This window comes from Dromiciops gliroides, chromosome 6, assembly GCF_019393635.1.
Source record: "Dromiciops gliroides isolate mDroGli1 chromosome 6, mDroGli1.pri, whole genome shotgun sequence".
NCBI lineage: Eukaryota > Metazoa > Chordata > Mammalia > Microbiotheria > Microbiotheriidae > Dromiciops > Dromiciops gliroides.
In genome coordinates, this window is record NC_057866.1 from 77,152,847 (window position 1) to 77,172,015 (window position 19,169).

General features: G+C 40.2%; 1 protein-coding gene across 2 annotated transcripts in view; it reads left to right on the forward strand.

Moving 5' to 3' along the window:
- FAM184B (family with sequence similarity 184 member B) overlaps nucleotides 1-19,169 on the forward strand; it is a 119,444-nt gene that overhangs the window by 59,942 nt on the left and 40,333 nt on the right. For both annotated transcript variants that reach the window (XM_043972015.1, XM_043972016.1), the window contains exons 5-6: nucleotides 1,451-1,660; nucleotides 15,319-15,429. In XM_043972015.1, coding sequence (XP_043827950.1) covers nucleotides 1,451-1,660; nucleotides 15,319-15,429 — 321 coding nt within the window. The remainder of the gene's footprint in view (nucleotides 1-1,450; nucleotides 1,661-15,318; nucleotides 15,430-19,169) is intronic.

The following is a 19,169-nucleotide window of genomic DNA, read 5'->3' on the forward strand; positions in this document are numbered from 1 at the left end:
AGCCTTGTCAGGCACTAAGGGGGATTCAAAGATAAATGTCCTAAGGACATCAGCTTAGTAGTTACCTAAGATACATCATTATAACTCAGTTAGAATATACTAAGTCATAGAAGAAGATTCAGCAGAGTGCCTGGAAAGTTTAAAGAAGGGAGATATAGTTCTGGCCAGAGAGAACTCAAGAAAGCTTCATGGGAGAGGAAAGTACCTAAGCAGGGCCTTGGAAGATGAAAAGAATTCCAGTAGGTAGAGAAAGCAAGGGAAAAGCAAATACTCTAGGGGTGCTGAACTCAGAAATAGAGACAGTACCTCACGCTCAATTTATTTAACTGCCAGGTTTATTGACTAATCTACAAATTACATAAGCGTACTCATACAAGGAAGATCCAAGAAGATATGTGTGTTCTGCTCTTCCCAGACATCACCTGCTGTATCCCTGTCTTTGTCTTTCCCACAGCAGTACCCAAAAGGTTGGCTCTACCAAGACAATAATAGTCCAATTCTTAAAAGGTCCGTAGATGTTAGGGACTGTGCAGTTTTATGCTGAGGTAGACAAAAGGAATTGGATATGCCAATGTAGCAGAAGCAAACCCCAAGTAGAGACAGAAGAGGAAAGGACAGAGTTTAGGGTTATGCCAATATTAAAGGGACAGAAGGAAGAAGAGGGGCCAGCAAAGGAGTTAAAGAAGTAGTAGGGGAAGGAATGTGAGTTTAGTGCTCAGAAACCAAGAGAGCAGCCAGCAGCTTCCATGGAGGATGTCAAAAGGGTCAGTGCTGTAGAGAGAAGGAGGAGGAAGACAACTGAGAAGACACCTCTGGATGGGTTATAAGAAAGTCACTGGTGACAGACAGACAGAGTGAGCATTTATTAAGTGCTTATTATGTGCAGGGCACAGTTTTAAGTGATGGAATACAAAAATACAAGCAAATAAAACAGTTCCTGCTTCAAGGAGCAGATCCTGTGTTTCCACAGTGGATTAAGTAAAAGAACATCTTAAATGTCTAAGATAAAAAGCTTATAAAATTCATTGTACCTTGTGATGGATGCAGTAAAAATCAGCATATCAACAATGGAAAGAGTTATATGTAAGAGAACTAGTGCATTTTTTTGTATGTTAAGTACAATGCCACCACCCCCTTTTGCTCCCCTCTCTCCCTCTCCCTCTCCCCCTCTCCCTCTCCTCCCTTTCTCTCCCTCCCTCTCCCTCTCCTCCCTTTCTATCCCTCTCTCTCCCTCTTCCTCTCCCTCTCCCTCTCCCTTTCCCTCTCTCCCTCCCTCTCTGTCTCCCTCTCCCTTTCCCTCTCTCCCTCTTCCTCTCTCCCTCTCCCTTTTTCATCTATCTGTGTATATATCTATACACACCTGTATGTCTGTATATGTATATCTGTGCATACATACATTATTTTGTACATACATATGTATATATGCACATATGTATTTCTCTATCTATAGGTCAAGGAAGCTGGAGCTGCTTTTGAAAGAGAATATATGAAGCAAAAACATGAAGTAGAGCTTCAGAAAATCAAGCATCAGACAGAAGAGGTGAGAACACATCTCAAGGAGCAGCTGGTGAAGGGACTGGAAGACCTGGTGAAGAAACACACCCTGGAAATCAAATCCACTCAGTCATCCATGGAAGCAGAGAGAAAGAAGCTGCAAAAGGTAAGACTTCCCCTCCAGTTACAGAAGTAGCTTCTTTTTGGTTTTTTGGTTTTTAAAAAAAATTTTTTTTTGGCAGGGCAATGGGGGTTAAGTGACTTGCCCAGGGTCACACAGTTAGTAAGTGTCAAGTGTCTGAGGCCAGATTTGAACTCAGGTCCTCCTGAATCCAGGGCTGGTGCTTTATCTACTGTGCCACTTAGCTGCCCCTAGAATTTTTTAAAACAGTGACCTGTCCTGGAGGTGTTTCTCTCTATTGATTATTTACAGTTTAGCTGATCTGTGTCATCTTTGTACATAGCTTGTTTTTTGTCTCCCCTGTTAGATTGTGAGCTCCTGGAAGGCAGGGACTGGCTTTTGCCTTTCTTTGTATTCCCAGCACTTAGCACAGTCTCTGGCACATGGAAGGTATTTAATACATGTTTATTAACTGACTCATTGACTTCAGCAATGTCTGAAGGATATCTTTTCCCGAAAAACTTGATTTTCTATTTTTCTGGCATCAAAAACACAGAAAGTCAGAATTTTTGACCATCTATCATCTCTCTATACATAAATGTATGTAGGTATATCTGTTAACATGTTTGCTTATAAGCATATATGTGGATATATAGTCAAATAAATTAACTTTCCAGGTCATCTTTTCCATTGTGCCATGATGCCTCTGGGTGGGAGTATGACTACTTTTGGAAGCACTTCTACATACATCATCTCATTTCTAGAGACTTTTATCTCCATTTTGTATATTAGAAAATTGAGATCCAGAGATGGTAACTAACCTGCTTAAGATTTCAGAACACATTTGTGGAATGTGCATATATGCACATATGTATACACACATGCATATACATATGTGTTTGCATATAAATTGTGCATGATAATACTAGCTGACATTTATATATAACATGATATAGCTATAGATGTAGATCTAGATATATAGATATGGGTATAGGTATAGAGATGGAGATAGGTAGATATAGGTATAAGTATAGATATAGATACAGGTATAGGTACAGGTACAGGTATAGGTATAGATACAGATACAGATAGGTATAGTTAGAGATAGAGATATAGGTATAGATATAGAAACAGATACAGATATAGATCCAGATATAGGCATAGGTATAGATATCAATATAGGTATAGATATCAATACAGATATAGATATCAATATAGGTATAGATATCGATACAGATATAAATAAAGATATAGGTATAGGTATAGATATAGATACAGATATAGATATAAATATAGGTATAGGTATAGATAGAGATAGAAATATAGGTATAGGTATAGATACAAATACAGATACAAATATAGATGATATAGAACTTACTATGTACCAGGCACTGTAATGTGTTCTGAGATCTTAAGCAGGTTAGTTACCATCTCTTGACAATTATACTCTCATTTGATCCTCACAATAACTCTGGAAGGTAGCTGCTGTTGATATCCCCGTTCTACAGGTGAGGAAACTGAGGTAAGCAGAGGTAAAGTGACTTGCCCAGGGTCACACCACTTATAATTGTCTAAGGTCAGATTTGAACTCAAGTCTTCCTGACTCCAGGCCCAGTACTAATAGATAATAAGTAATAATAAACATTTCTATAGCACTATTTGCCAGACACTGATAAGCACTTTATAGTTATTATTTCATTTGATCCTCACAACAACCTTGCAAGGTAGGTGTTATTATTACCTCCATTTTATAGATGAGGAAACTGAGGCAAAGAGGAATGAAGTGCCCAGGGTCACATAGCTAATAAATGTCTGAGGTCAAATTTGAATCCAGGTCTTCCTGACTGGCCCCAGTGCTCTATCCATTGCTCCACCTAGCTGTCCCAATTATATATAATATATTAATAACATATCACATAATGTTATCTAATGTAATGATATACATTATATATAATTAATATGATAATATATTTAATAATGAGTTTGTAAAGTTATCTATATGCATTGTATATATTATTCATATATACTCTACTATTAATATTAATACTATTACCTTATATGATGTATTATTAATATATTATATATGATTGGGGCAGCTGGGTGGTACAGTGGATAGAATGTTGAGGCTTAGAGTCAGGAAGACTTTAGTTCAAACAGAATTCAAATTATATTAGATATTACATGGAATATATTGTATATAATTATATTAAGTAAATAATACTCAGTATGTTATGTATGCATACATACACAGAGAGAGAGTGAATTTAAGAGACACTGAGCAGATAGAACTGACAGTATTTGGCAACTAAATGGGGAGCATCAGGGATAGGGGAAAGTCAGAGATGACATGAAGCTATGTACACATACACACACACACACACACACACACACACACACGTTACCATTTCTGCATCTCTGCCTTCCAGTCTACAAAACAAGAACCAAAAGGTCTATCCTATTTCTTGCTGAGTTGTTATAAGAAGCGAATGATGTGATGAATATGAAAATGCTTCCAAAAAGTAATACTGTGACTAATGAGGGACATAACGGCCCAATGCATGGGGAACTGGCTTCAGAGACAGTGAGAACTGGTTTCAGACTCTGCCTTTCCTGAGTACTGGTTGTGTGAGCCTGGGCAAGCTACTTAAGCTCTTGCCCAGGTAACTTGCTGAGACCACGAGGATGGATGCTGATCTGGGTTGGTAGTAAAGTTACTACCAGAACTGCTCCCTAAATAGAAGAAATCTAAAGGTCTACTCCAATAGAGCTTTCATTCAGTTACGTAGCACTTTGCAGTCTAACAATTGCTTTATTTATGATATCATCTTGAATCTTCATAACATTGTCAAGTAAGGAGTACAAATATTGTCTCTCTCTTCTTTCTCTCTTTTTAACCAATAAAGAAACTGATTCCTATTCATGACCGATGTACAAGTGCAAGTTGTTATCATCATCATCATAGCCACCACCATTATCACCATCATTATTATCATTATTATTTAAAGTAGCTGTTACACACAAGAGCCTTCATGATTCAGGCATCAGGACCAAAGGTAGCACCTAGCTATAGGATTTTCAGTGAAGCACATCATGTATCACTTTGCAGATGGGAATGTGGTCTGACCTGCCTTCACCCCTCATTCAGTCTGTGGAATAAAGCCATCCTGTAATTGGGGGTTTACTTTTCATTCTCCCCTTTCCCTGGCTCTAAAAACCAGGCCCAAAAGAATGACCTCATGTCCTGGCACTCATCTGCATACCTAATAGCAAGCACCGAGCCAGACACTTGTCTCCTGGAGCCAACAGGTTGCCCTGGTAACCTGCTTACTCCAAAAGAGGCTGAGTGTGTAAATCTCACTAAAACTTCCATCACTGTTCTGTTACAGGCTCAAGAAATGAATCATGTAGAAATAAATAATTTGTGCTCCCTCATTTTTCTTGCTCATTTCTGTATTTTGAAGACTTATATTTCCCAAGTGGCGGTTGCCTGGAATTGGAAATGAGGCACATAAATTCAGGGAAGATAAAATTCTGATATTCTGAGAAAATTCACCATCAGACTAAAGGAAGGAGAGTGTGGGGTAATTGAACCCAGGGAAGGTTATCTTCTGTGTTTTAGAGAAGATAATTCTACCCAACCCTGAAAGGGAGAATGGAACCCATTTATATGATCATGGAATGTAGAACTGATGGAGACTTTTGGAAATCATTATTTTATACATGAAGAAACTAGTCCAAAGGGGGAAGTAACCAATTCCAATTTCTCCAAATCCAATGCTTTTCCTACCATTCCATACTGCTTTATACAATTCCAAAGTGTTTTTTGTTTGTTTTGGTTTTTTTGGTAAGGCAATTGGGGTTAAGTGACTTGCCCAGGGTCACACAGGTCAAGTCTCTGAGGCCGGATTTGAACTCAGGTCCTCCTGATTCCAGGGCCAGTGCTTTATCCACTGTGACACCTAGCTGTCCCTGACAATGCCAAAGTTAACGATTCATTTGCATATTCATACTTGACATGTATAGACTTCAGTGAACAACCAGTTGCATTCTCTGGAACCAACTTCTGATTTCTTTCGATTTGAAGGCCATATAATTTCTAAAATGGTTTCCTATCATTCCACTACTTAGTATCACAAATTTTAGAGTGTGAATGGATCTTAGAGATCATCAAGACCAGTCTCTTTATCCTACAGATAAAGAAACTTGGGCCTGGAGGGACTCATTGACTTAAGATGACAGACACAGTCGTATTAATATTTAAATAGCAGACCACAAGATACAGTGCAGCCTTCCCTGATTAGCTAGAAAACAATCCCCATTAGGGATTTAGTTTAAAAAAATCAATGTTCAGATTGTCTCTGGGGTAAGATGACATGCAGTTGACTAAGCTTTCTATTTCTGTGGTCTTACATAATCACAATTTGATGTCTAGAAATAGACCCCACAAAACATTAGAACAGTACCTTAGACCACAGAGGACATCTCATTTGACAGGTGAGGAATTTAGACAACAAAGAGGTGACATGACTTGCCCATGTTCAGACAGGTAGTTAGTGATAGAGGCAGGACTAATATCTGGTTCTCCTAACTCCTAATCCAGTCTTCTTTCTTTTTTCTTTTTCTTTTTCTTTTTTTTTTTTGGTGAGGCAGTTGGGGTTAAGTGACTTGCCCAGGGTCACACAGCTAGTAAGTGTCAAATGTCTGAGGCTGGATTCGAACTCAGGTCCTCCTGAATCCAGGGCCAGCACTTTATCCACTGTGCCACCTAGCTGCCCCTCCAGTCTTTTTTCTAATATAATGATGACCCTGAGGTTCCAAAAGCGTCTTCTGTATCATCTGAGCTTCATCTGACTCTGTATTACTAACCATAAATAGGACTCATCTTTTAGGTTTGCTACACATCCAAAGTCTTTTGTTTAAGTAGGGAGCAGACAGATGAAACGCAGGGTGCGGTGGGGTAGTGGAAAAGAGAGTGGGGCAGGGAATTAGGAGACCTGGCTTCTATTTCTATTTCTAACTCTGGACCATTCATTCATTCATTCAGGGGGTATTCATCAAACATCACCTGTGTACAAGACACTGTTTTGGGTGTTTTGAAGGATATTGGGAAGTAGGATACATGACCCTCTCCTCACATAGATTACAATTTAATTAGGAAGGTAAGAACCAAATGCACAAGTAACTGCAATTGAAGGCAGAACTTTGTCAGTGCCATCTAAGTGGCACAAATGGAAACAATATGTTATTTGGGGACAAATAATTTCCCATCCAGTCTCCTCTTTAAAATGGGAGGGGGACGGACTCAGACTTGATGACTTCTAAGGGCCTGTCCAATTCTTTTTTCTTTCTTGTTTTTTTTTTTTTTGGTGAGGCAATTGGGGTTAAGCGACTTGCCCAGGGTCATGCAGCTAGTAAGTGTTAAGCGTCTGAGGCTTGATTTGAACTCAGGTTCTCCTGAATCCAGGGACGGTACTCTATCTATCCACTGTGCCACCTAGCTGCCCCTGGACTTGCCCAATTCTATAAAATATTCTGGATTTTCTGTTTTCCTGTTTCCCTCTCCTTCTCTCCCTTTTCCTTTAATAATAACTCACATTTCAACAGCACTTTGTTTTATGAACCTTCCTTACAATAGCCCTGTAAGGCAGGGAGTGTAAGTAGTATTCCCATTTTGCAAATGAGGAAACAGACTCAGAGAGGTTATTTGACTTGGCTGAAATCACAGGTCTAGTAAGTGTTGGAACTAGATAAGTTTCTCATAACCTATGAATCTAAGTTGGGGGATGGACCCAGTAGTCTATGGAGATCTCTCCCAGTCCTAGAGTACTGTGGTTCATATTTTGAAACTGATGTCCCTCATCTGTTTCGATTTCCTTGTGACCTTGGCACCTTTGTCTTTCTTACTTTTCACCTAGATTGGGTAAATTTCAAAACTTTCTTCTCAAAATCTTCAAGGTCATTTTAGGCTGAATTGGATCATAGTACATTCTCTTTTTAAATTGTTAAGTCAACCTAGACCAGTTTGTTTACTGACCCGTCAACTGGCCAGGGCCAATAAGCTCCCTCCCAGGGCAAATGGCTTGAGGGAATTGCAGACTCTTGCCAAATTCTTCAGAACCTCAGTTTGTTTTCTAATGCCAAAAAGCTCTGCTGAATCAATTTTTTTTTTTTTTGGTGAGGCAATTGGGGTTAAGTGACTTGCCCAGGGTCACACAGCTAGTAAGTGTTAAGCGTCTGAGGCTGGATTTGAACTCAGGTCCTCCTGAATCCAGGGCCGGTGCTCTATCCACTGTGCCACCTAGCTGCCCCTGGGCTTGCCCAATTCTATAAAATATCCTGGATTTTCTGTTTTCCTGTTTCCCTCTCCTCTCCCTTTTCCTTTAATAATAAGTCACATTTTAACAGCACTTTATGAACCTTCCTTACAATAGGTTTTTTTTACTCCTGGAGAATTTAATTTTGAGCTTTTTCCCATAAGGCAACTGCCAAGGTCGGTTCCTGTGATTGATTCTGGGTGCCATGGGAAGCTTGGTACAGAAAGTAAAAATAGAAATAATCATTTTCTGAGGTTACTGAGCTTTTCTCTGAATGATTTTTAATTTATCTCAGTCACTCACATGAATATGCTTGGGCAGAGTTTGTGAGTTTCTATAACTATATGCAAGATGAATTTTTGGTTCAAGAACACTTTCTGTTGAAGAGAAAATAACCCATGGAGAAAAAACTCAAAATATTAGCTGAAGACTTATTTTTTAGAGTTTTACCTAAGGATAATAATAATAACATTTCATCTGAGTCTCAGAGGTTAGTGATATTATGATCACCATTCTACAGATGTGGAAACTGAGGCTCATTGAGAGGTTAAGTGACCTACTCAGGGTCACACAGCCAGTAAGTATCTGAGGTTGGATTCAAACTAAGGTCTCTTGACACCAAGTCCAGTGCTTTATTAATTATGTCATGCTATCTAATTTGCCTAGGTCATCTCTTATTTGGAACAAATGAATTGGATGGGAATGTCTTTTGAAAATAAGTTCTCAAAATTTTCAGCAATCTTTTGATGCTTTTTAGGAACAGTGGTATTTGGACTTGGAGTTAAAAGTATGGAAGACCAGGGCAGCTATGTGGCACAGCGCATAAAGCACTGGCCCTGGATTCAGGAGGACCTGAGTTCAAATCTGATCTCAGACACTTGACACTTACTAGCTGTGTGACCTTGGACAAGTCACTTAATCCTCATTGCCCTGCCTTTGTCCCTCTCCCCCCCAAAAGTATGGAAGACCTAGCTCTACCACTTATTAAGCTGAGCTCGTTAATGGGATTTTTGAATAATTCATTTGATGTCTTTGACTCTTAGTTTCTTTATGTGAAATGGGGAAAATAATGATACCTATACTAACATGTTCATCTATTCCAGCCAGTCAGTAAATATTTATTAAGCACCTACTGTGTGTCAGTCATTGGGCTAAGTAATGGGGATACAAAAAGAGGCAAAGGACAGTTTCTGTCCTCAAGGAGCTTACAAGCAAACAAATACAAACAGTGCTATAATGGGATAAATCCAAAATAATCAAAAGAGGGAAGAACGTAGAATTAAGAGGGGTTGGGAAAGGCTTCCAACAGAAGATAAAATTTTAGCTGAGACTTAAAAGAAGCCAAGGAAGGAAGGAGGTAGAGTAGAGGAGGGGAGAGCCTTCTAGGCATTAGGGACAGCCAGAGAAAATGCCTGAAGCCAGGAGCGTCTTATTCATGGAGCAGCAGAGAGGCCAGTGTTCCTGGATAAAAGAGTTCATGGTGGGGAGTTAGGCATAAGAAGACTGGAAAGGTAGGAGGGGGCTGGGTTATGAAGGGTTTTGAATGCCAAATAGAGCAGTTTCTATTTGATCCTGGAGGTAATAGAGAGCAACTGCAGTTTGTTGAATGGGGGAAGACATGGACTTGTGCATTAGGAGAAGCACTTCTGGTGTGCAAATAGAGAATGGATTGGAGTAGGGAGGAGACTTGTGGCAGGCAGTCTCACTAGCAGGTTATTGTGCAGGCGTGAGGTGATAAGGGCTTATACCAGAGTGGTGGTCATGTCAGGGGAAAGAAAGGGTCATATTTGAGGGATGTTCAGTGTGAAATTGACAGGCGTTGGCAACAGATTGGACATGGGGAGATAAGAGGTAGTGGGGAGTCTAGGATGACACCCAGGTTTTGAGCTTGATGTCCGGGGAGAATGATGATGTCCTTGACTGTAAGAAGGAAGGTGAGACAAGGGAAGAGTTTAGGCAAAAGGATAATGAGTTCAACTTTGGACATGTTGAATTTAAGATGTCAACTGGACATACAAGATATCTGAAAAGCAATTGCAGATGTGAGATTGGACATTAATAGAGAGGTTGGGGCAGGATAAGCAGATTTGGGAATTGTTAGTATAGAGAAAGTAATTAAATACATAGGAGCTGATGAAATTACCAAGTGAAGTACTATGGAGGGAGAAGAGAAGAGAGCCAAGGACAGAACCATGTGGGACACTTAGTGTTAAAGGGTGTAATCTGGATGAGGACCCAGAAAATGAGACTAAGAAGGTGTGATCTGATAGGAGGAAGACCAAGAGAGAGTTACATTTCAAAGAGAGGAGAGTATAAGAAGAGAGTAATTGATCAATAGTATCAAAGGCTAGAGGGAGGTCCAGGAGAATGAATACTGGGAAAAGGCTGGTAGATTTGGCAAATAACTGGTCATTGGTAACTTTGAAGAATGGAGAAGGAAATGGCAAACCACTCCAGTATTTCTGAAAAGAAAACCCCAATTGGGGTCATGAAGACTCAGATATGACTAAAACGACTGAAAAACAACAACTTTAAAGAGAGCAGTTTGGATGGTGTGATGAGGTTGGAACCTAGTTTGTAAGGAGTTAAAAAGAGGATGAGAGGAGACAAAATGAGAAGTACCCTTTGTAGACTGCCTTTGCAAGGAGTTTAGCCACACAAGCCTTCAGGGATATAAAATGATAGTTATCAGGAAAAGGATTAAGTGAAGTTTTTTTGAGGATCAGGGCAACATGAACAAGATTGTAGACAGTAGGGAAGGAAACTGTAAAGAGGGAGAGATTGAAGTGATAGGTTGGGGGTGACAGAGGGGACAAACTGTTCAAAGAGATAGGATAGAAGGGGATTGCTTGCACAGGTAGAGGGATTGGTCTTGGTAAGGAATAAGACCAGAGATTGGGGAATAAATAATACAATGTTATGTGAAACATTTTGAATCTGTAAAGTGCTGTATTAGCTAACATTGTTATTTTCGGTAATAAGCACAGTATTGGGAGGCAGTGTGGTATAGAGGACAGAAAGTGGGTGAAGCGAGCCTTGACGCCCATCAAAGATATGGGTTCAAGCCCTGCCTCTGGCTCTGTGACTGACCTTGGGCAAGTCATATGGCAGGTCAGTAATCTAGGCAACTCAGATTCTGAGTGGCAGGTTATGTATTGACCTGCATTAGTGGAGGGAGTTTCATCCCCCCGGGAGTTCCTTATACTAGTGAAATCACAGGTCCAGTTCCTACCTTCAATAGCTCTCACTTAATATTATTGTGCACATGCCCTCACCCCAACCCTGCTCTTTGTGTGACCGAAGTCACCAAATTGGGGAGACTGCAGTGATTTAGTCAGCCGGTGGACAGAGATGATGGGTGTGACCCAGCAGTCTTGGTTGTTGTTCTTCATTCTTGCTGCTCAGGCTGTTGTTTTACAAACGGGGTCAGAGCCATCCCTTTCCTCAGAACCCTAATGTAGTTCCCATGATCCCAGACCTCTGGGCTAAGCTTCTGGAAAAAATTTGTTTGGAGGGAATTAGTGTGGAAAGGACTGGAATTGTTCTGTTTGCTTTTTTGGTTTTCATGAAAGGCAGTTGGCATATGTGCTATTGGGTTCTTTAATTCCACTGGTCTGACCTAGGAAGACCCCCACCATAGAACATATTCATTCTCCTTAGCTATCCATAATGTCTGTTCCAGACCAGCTCCTAGTCTGAAGATACCCATGAGATGGTCAGTTTTAGGTTTCCCTCAACCACTTCATATGTTTTGATCCACTTTGATCCACTGTGGAATTTGGTTTGAGCGCACTGAATACAGAAACAAATTGCCTCCCCAGAAGCCATGAGGATGGTTGCTATATATCACAATGGGGTCCATTGGCCCTCCACAATAAAGCCAATCACTCAATGATTAGAAAAGTTGTAAAAGGGAATCACAATCACAGAACCTCAGAGTTGGAAAGGATGCCAGACATCATGTGGTCTTATAAAAGAACTCCCTCTACAGCCTTTGTGACCTCTTCTTTAAAACCCCCCAGGGAGGAGGGAGAACCTACTATATCCTGAGATAAGCATTTTCATTTATTTTCATTTTTCCTAACATCAAGCCTACATTTACATCTTTGCAAGTTTCTGAGTAGTATGGACACTAGAGGCAACTTCTAAGTGATATAAACACAAGTGCTATAGGAGTCCAGGAAGGGGAAAGGTTATTTCATTAAGAGAAGGGCAACAAAAGAGCCTAGGATCGAGGGTTTGGAGTCTGGGTTGGAGAACTAGATTCAGTTTGAAGAAATAAACTTGGCATTTGCCTCTACCGCTCTGCCCACTCCCCTTAACACTTCTCCTCTGAGCCTACCACATCTCTCAGCTTCATCCTTCCATGATCCCTGGGGTTATCTTCAGTGAAAATAACTAAACAGAATCATCACCCTCAGTGGGGGTGTTTCTTCACAATTTGTCTTAGGGTAAAATTGGCACTAGTTTAGCTCATGTTTATTAAGAACCCTAGTTAGGCTATCAACATATTGTAGGGGAAGAATGATATCTCATTTTAGAAAATGCACAGCCATTCCCTGATTGATATGACAATTCCATTCCTTTCAGTAAAGAGAGGATGGTGGCTTTTTGAATAGCAAGATAGCCCTGTGTTTCTGCATTTCCTTGTTCCATTTACCTCATATTTCCAAATAGTTGACATCATGATGGAAGCTGTCTTGATGAGTTAGTTGTCATATATTTTTAATGGATCTGGCCTGAAATTATTATTATATGGGAGACTGCTTAGCCTCCTTGGATAGAAATGATAAATAGATACTTTATAATATAGTGTCAGTCTCCATAATCCATGGAGAAGTTTCTTAGCCATGCTGTTAACATGTCCATAGTTCTAACTCATAAGCAAGCAATTTTTCTATTCAATTGTCATCGTGAGTTTTAAGTCAGGTCACAAAAATAGAAAAACTTTTGTTCTGGAAAGTGGATTAGAAAGAGTCCCTTATAACACAATAGTATTTCATCACAATTACATGCCACATCTTGTTCAGCCATTCCCCAATTGATGAGCATCCCTTCAATTTCAAATTCTTTGTCACCACAAAAAGAGCTGCTACCAATATTTTTTGCACATAACAAATTCTTTCCACTTTTTCTTGATCTCTTTGGGGTACTGATGTAATAGTTATATTGCTGGGTCAAAGGGCATGCATAGTTTTTGCCATAAAATGCCCTTTTAGTATAGTTCCAGATTGTTCTCAGAATGGTTGGACCAGTTTACAACTCCACCAACAGTTCATTAGTGTACTTACTTTCCTTTGTCCCCTTCATCACTTGTCATTTCTGATAGCTGTGATGTGGTACCTCAGAGTAGTTTTTATTTGCATTTCTCTAATCATTGGTGATTTAGAACTTTTTTCAGTCTCCCCTATGCTTAAAAAACCTGATTTCAGTCCCCTCAAGCTAACATCCTGTTTCCCCTCCCTCCAAAATCCTATTTTTTAAAGCTGCCTCCATTTGTTGCTTGCATTTTCTTAGCTCTCAACCATCTCTTAACTCTTCACTCATTCAGATTTCTAACCCAAATAGGCAACCAGCTATTCCCTGAGCTCAATATTCCACCTTCTATTTCCATCTTTCATGCCGTCCTTCCTCACCTCTGCCTCTTACAAGCTTCCTTCAAGGCTCTGCTCAGGTAACCATACCTCCTTCTTGAAGCCTCTCCTGCCTCCCACTAGTTATTCATCCATCCATCTATCTGTCTGTCCATCTGTCCATCCATCAACAGGCCTTTATTAAGTGCCTACTCTGTGCCAGGCAACATGCTAGGTGCTAAAGATATAAATACAAAGAGTTAAATAATCCTTATTTTCATGAAGCTTACATTCCAAATGGGGAGACAATAAGTATGTGTGTATGTGTATGTATTATATAAGATAGGACTAAAGATAAAACATGTGATTTCACTGGGATTGGGAACTCTTAGGTCAGCTCTGGAATTCATAGTCTTACCGAGCTTCCCAGAATACTCAGAGATTGTAATTTGCCCAGGGTCATAGACCCAGTATGTGTCAGAGCCAGGATTTTAACCCAGGGCCTCTCTGGCTTCAAGGTTCTCTCTTGGAGATTTACTGAGCAATGCTGCCCCTCATAAAATAATTACAGAGAGAGTAAATCCAAAGCAGTTCAATACAAGCTAGTTTGGGAGTGATGACAGTGGGGGTGGAGCTGGGGGGAGTATCAGGAGAAGCTTCCTCTAGAAGGTGGTCAAGAAGACTTGAACTTTGTCTTGAAGGAAGAGGGGGCTTCAGTGAGGCAGAGGTGAGGAAGAGTATGTTTTAGGGGTGGGTTCTCTCCCCCCTCAAGTTAGCTTGTATTTGGGGCAGCTAGGTGGCACAGTGGATAGAGCACCAGCCCTGGAGTCAGGAGGACCTGAGTTCAAATCTGGCCTCAGACTCTTAACATTTACTAGCTGTGTGACCCTGGGCAAGTCACTTAACCCCAACTGCCTCACTAAAACAAAACAAAACAAAACAAAAAGTTAGTTTGTATTCACTTTACTGTTTTTGTGTTGTAACTTGTCAGTAGAATGTAAGATTGCTGAAGACAGAGGTTCTTTCACTTTTGTCTTTGTGTATCCCCAACACTGAGTACAGTGACATAGTTGGTGCTTACCTAATGCTTATTAAATTGGAGTGAACTGAATTTATCTGAATTTTCAGAGCCAGCACCCATTCAAGACAGCAAACCCGCCTCCAGCGGGGCTTTCAGAAATGACCACTGCAATCTAAAATCATGACTTTTAACTTTGTGTTGGCAGTGGAGATAGGGTGACCTAGGATAATGTCCTCCACAGGCCAGATGGACACAAGACATTTAAGCTCACAACATCCAAACACTCAACATATAGTTTCTCCAGACACCACACAGGGGATCTGTTCTGCTTGATCTCTTCACAACCCCACGGGACACCAGCCACTCCTGGCCCACACTCCCAGTACCTCCTATTTTTATGCTCCCAGAAGGTTTTGCCTTGAGACAAGACTAGCTTCAGCATTAAGCCTGTCACATGATTATCCTACTTGGCTCTGGATCTCTGCCCTTCTTAGAAGTCCACAAGGTGCAGTGGAAAGAGTACTGAGTCAGAGTGTTGACTTGGAGTATAGGTGTCACCTGTGGGAAGTTACTTCACTACTCTGGGCCTCAGTTTCTTTGTCTATAAAATGGGAGGGTTGGATGAAATGATTTTGAAGGTTGATCCCTTCCAGCTCTCCATGACTCCAGGATCCTGTATCCATCCCCCTGCCATCATCTGCATCTATCTCTCACGGCACTGCAGCAGGGCAGGCCTCCTGTCTCCTTTTTCATGCTTTTGTACCTTCTGGCCTGAATTATTTCAATCCTATTTAGGAGGTTCAAAAACAGTTGGAGGAAATGAAGAAGAAATCTGAGAATGAAATGAAGCGACTGGAAGAAGAGAAAGCCGCCCTGAATATGAAGCTGCAGGATTCTTTGCTTGAGGTAAGCTCCCCTCTAAAAAGCCTCTATGAACTGGACTGTGCTGCTGGAGTACTTGCAGAGGGTGCAGAAAGACGGCAGTTCAGGTAACTGAGAGGTCGGGGATCCCAGGGGCTGCCCTGACTCCTTCACCCTGAGCATCCCTGGTGTGAGGCAGGAGTGCGGCAGAAGTTATGCAGGCCCTTTCTCTTTCACCTTTCCTCCATATGCACTATTTTCCATCATCCAAGGCCTAGCTCAATGTAGAGGCTTAATCCAGATTCATTGAATTGTTTAATTGGAGGAATTGGGTATGCTAGCCAAAGAGACATGGGAGAGGGCAGAAGGTAGCTCAGCAGGGCACACAGACAACACTGCCGATTTCCCTGGCACTCCCCTCCATCCCTAGAGCATCCCTGCTCCATTGTCTCTCCTGAAGGTCACAATGCAACCCTTGATGTCGATTTCCCAAAATGTGCCAATTTCCTGTTCCTGTTCCAGCTGGTCTAGTCTGGTAAAGATCATGGGAAGGTCGTGTCTAAGAATCTCATCATCATTCAAGGGTCTTCATTCTAGTGAAATAGAGAAGAGGAACAGAAGTGGAGAATCCTGGGTCCTACTCTTGTTATCATACTGTCTGTTCATGCCTTGGGCAACACAGGCCTCATCTCCTTCCATTGTCCCCATTTGGGAATTCCTTTCCCCACGTAACATTATTTTTTTATTTTTATTTTTTTGCGGGGGAATGAGGGTTAAGTGACTTGCCCAGAGTCACATAGCTAGTAAACATCAAGTATCTGCATCTGGATTTGAATTCAGGTCCTCCTGAGTTCTTTAAAGCTAGGTGGTGCTTTATCCACTGTACCACCTAGCTGCCCCACCCTAAATTTAAAAAAAAGTTTTATTGATGCGTTTTACTTTTACATTACAAATATTTGTTGACCCTGCTGGACTACCAGGGGAGGTAGGAAATATCACCAGGAGATCACAGGCTCTGGAGGTCTTTAACTTTTTGGGGTCTCAGTTTGCTTATCTACAAAACATGATCTCTGGGAAGATTTAGTTGAACTGATATGACAGGAGCTAAGCAGAACCAGGAAAAACAACATACACAAGGTCCACAAAAATGTGAGTGGAAAGAACAACAAAAATAATTTAATGCTCTGCAATTATTTTTAATAATCTTTTTATTATGAAATAGAAAATCAATCAATGCAAACATACATTTCCATATACAGAAAAGGCCAGGAAATGGGGGTTACATATAAAATTTTGCATCTATTACATAGAACTTGGTTTTTTAAAAAAATTATATGAAAATCAACATGGTAGTCAGAATGAATGAACAAAGTATTTAGTAAGTGCTTTATTTTTTTTATGTTTTCTTTTTTTTTCCCTTTTTTTTTTTTTTTGTGGGGCAATGAGGGTTAAGTGACTTGCCCAGGGTCACACAGCTAGTAAGTGTCAAGTGTCTGAGGCTGGATTTGAACTCAGGTCCTCCTGAATCCAGGGCTGGTGCTCTATCCATTGCTCCACCTAGCTGCCCCCAGTGCTTTATTTTTTATTTTATTTTATTTTATTGTATTTATTAAGTGCTAAGTGCTGGGAATACAAAACAGAGAGGTAACACAGTCCCTTAGGAAGCTTACATGCGGATGTCAGAAACGGCACAAGAGGAAGATGACAGCTGCTCCTCGGATGGAGAGGTCCTTAGGGTCCAGGGGAGAAGAAGAGAGTACTACTTCCCCTTTAATGTCATTTGTACTGACAAAAGTTAATGTGTCTTATGCTGCCAGAGCATAGCTGTAGAAAGTGAAGGGGGCTAGACTACAGTAAGATGGTTGTTTTCTACTTTAAACAACTAACATAAGCTTGTGGGATTTTTTTCTTTCTCTTAAAAGTTGAGGGCCAGTAAATGACTTCAGTTTAATTCATTATTCTCCAGCCATTAAAGCAGGATTTCTTAACCCATGGTCCAGGAACTTATTAAAAATATATATATAGAGAGAGATATAGATAGCTATATTTTGACATAATTGTTTTCCTTTTTTATTCTGTATATGTTATATTCTGCATTCAAAATGATTATTCTGAGAAGGGGTCCTTCACACACACACACACACACACACACACACACACACACACACACACACACACAGGTTAACAACTCCTCTGCATTAAAAGAATATTTAGTATTATCCATTTATTTCTGCAGCATTGTTCTCTCATTTTTATCCATTGTGGCAAGTGCATTTAGAGGTAGAGTGGCCTGCTGGGAATCCTAGAAGAATGAAACAAAATTATGCTAAATTTCTATGACTATTTTAACATTAAATGTATACTTTAAAATGAAGCCTTTTGCTTAAAGTAAAAGATAAAGATGTGACCTAGGGCAGGGTCTATAATTAGGCATATGGAACTCGTTAAATAAAAACCTGCAGTTCTTTTTGTAAAAACAAAACAATCAAAGGGGAATAAGTCTGTTTCTGGGCTTTGATTTATCTCAGAATTGGACAAATGCCTCTAGTACCCCAAAAATGCAGTGCTCAGATGTGGAGTTCTTGTTTCATTGCCATAAAGTACATAGCTCCCACTGGGCCTCATCTCTTTCCATTGTCTTCATTTGGGAACTCCTCTCCCCACCTAAATTTAAAAAAAAAAAGTTTTATTGATGTGTTTTATTTTTATATTACAAATAGCAATACAACTAGCAATGTAGGAACGTCATCTGAAAATATATGCAGCATTTGATATCTGTAGTACCTCTCTATTTTTTTACATTATTTTAAAAATGAACAGAAATCTATTTTTTCTCTTCTACCCCCACCCCACTGGGAAAAAAAAAAGAAAAGAAAAACAAATTCCTTATAACTAATATACATAGTTGAGCAAAACCTGTTCCTTCATGATCTCTATGCAAAACACACATGTCTATGTCTCATTCTACACTTTAAATCCATCACCTTTTTGTCAGGAGATGAATTATATATTTTTTGATATCCCTCTGGGATGCTATTGGTGGGGCTACAGGGGATAGGAAGTGAGTAGGAAAAAATGAGGAGGGAAGGGTAGGGTTTTCAGATTCTACCTTCTGATTGGAGATAGGATCAGATGTGGGAAGGAAGAGAATTCCAGGAGAATCCAGCCTGAGAGATAAAAAAGTGACTGAGCTTCAGACTAGACTGATTTGGGTAGAAGTCTTGAAAGAAAGGGAAAGAAAGGAAAGAAAGGGAAGCTAAGTAAAAGAAGGCGGGATCCTCACTGCATTGTCATGTAGGGGGCAAGGCTACCTGTTAGAACTCAGGAAACCTATACTTCTTCTCACTGTTTTCCACACACCCCACCCCACCCTCTGACCCCATATATGTTTCCATGTAAGGCCCTTTTATTTAAAAAAAAAGCCATAAAAAATTTAATATATTTTTTTCAGGAATGGTAGGGACTTAAAGATAGAACCTCCCTTCGTTCCTCACAGGGAAGTGAGTATTAGAAAACTTAAGGCAAAGAAGGGAAGAAATAGCAGCTAGAGATGTGATGGCCTTCCCCTCAGCCAATACCAAGACTTACTAGTAGAGTAGTTACTTACTAGTAGAGTAACAGGGACTACTATAAGTCTCATGGTATCCCATAAAGTATGAAGCACTGTGAATTTGCCATCCTGAGATTTATCTGGACAATGAATAATAACTCAGCTACTCTAAAACACCTGTGATCTTGTCAACTTGGGTGTTCCTGCCAACTGATCACAACCCATCCATACCCAC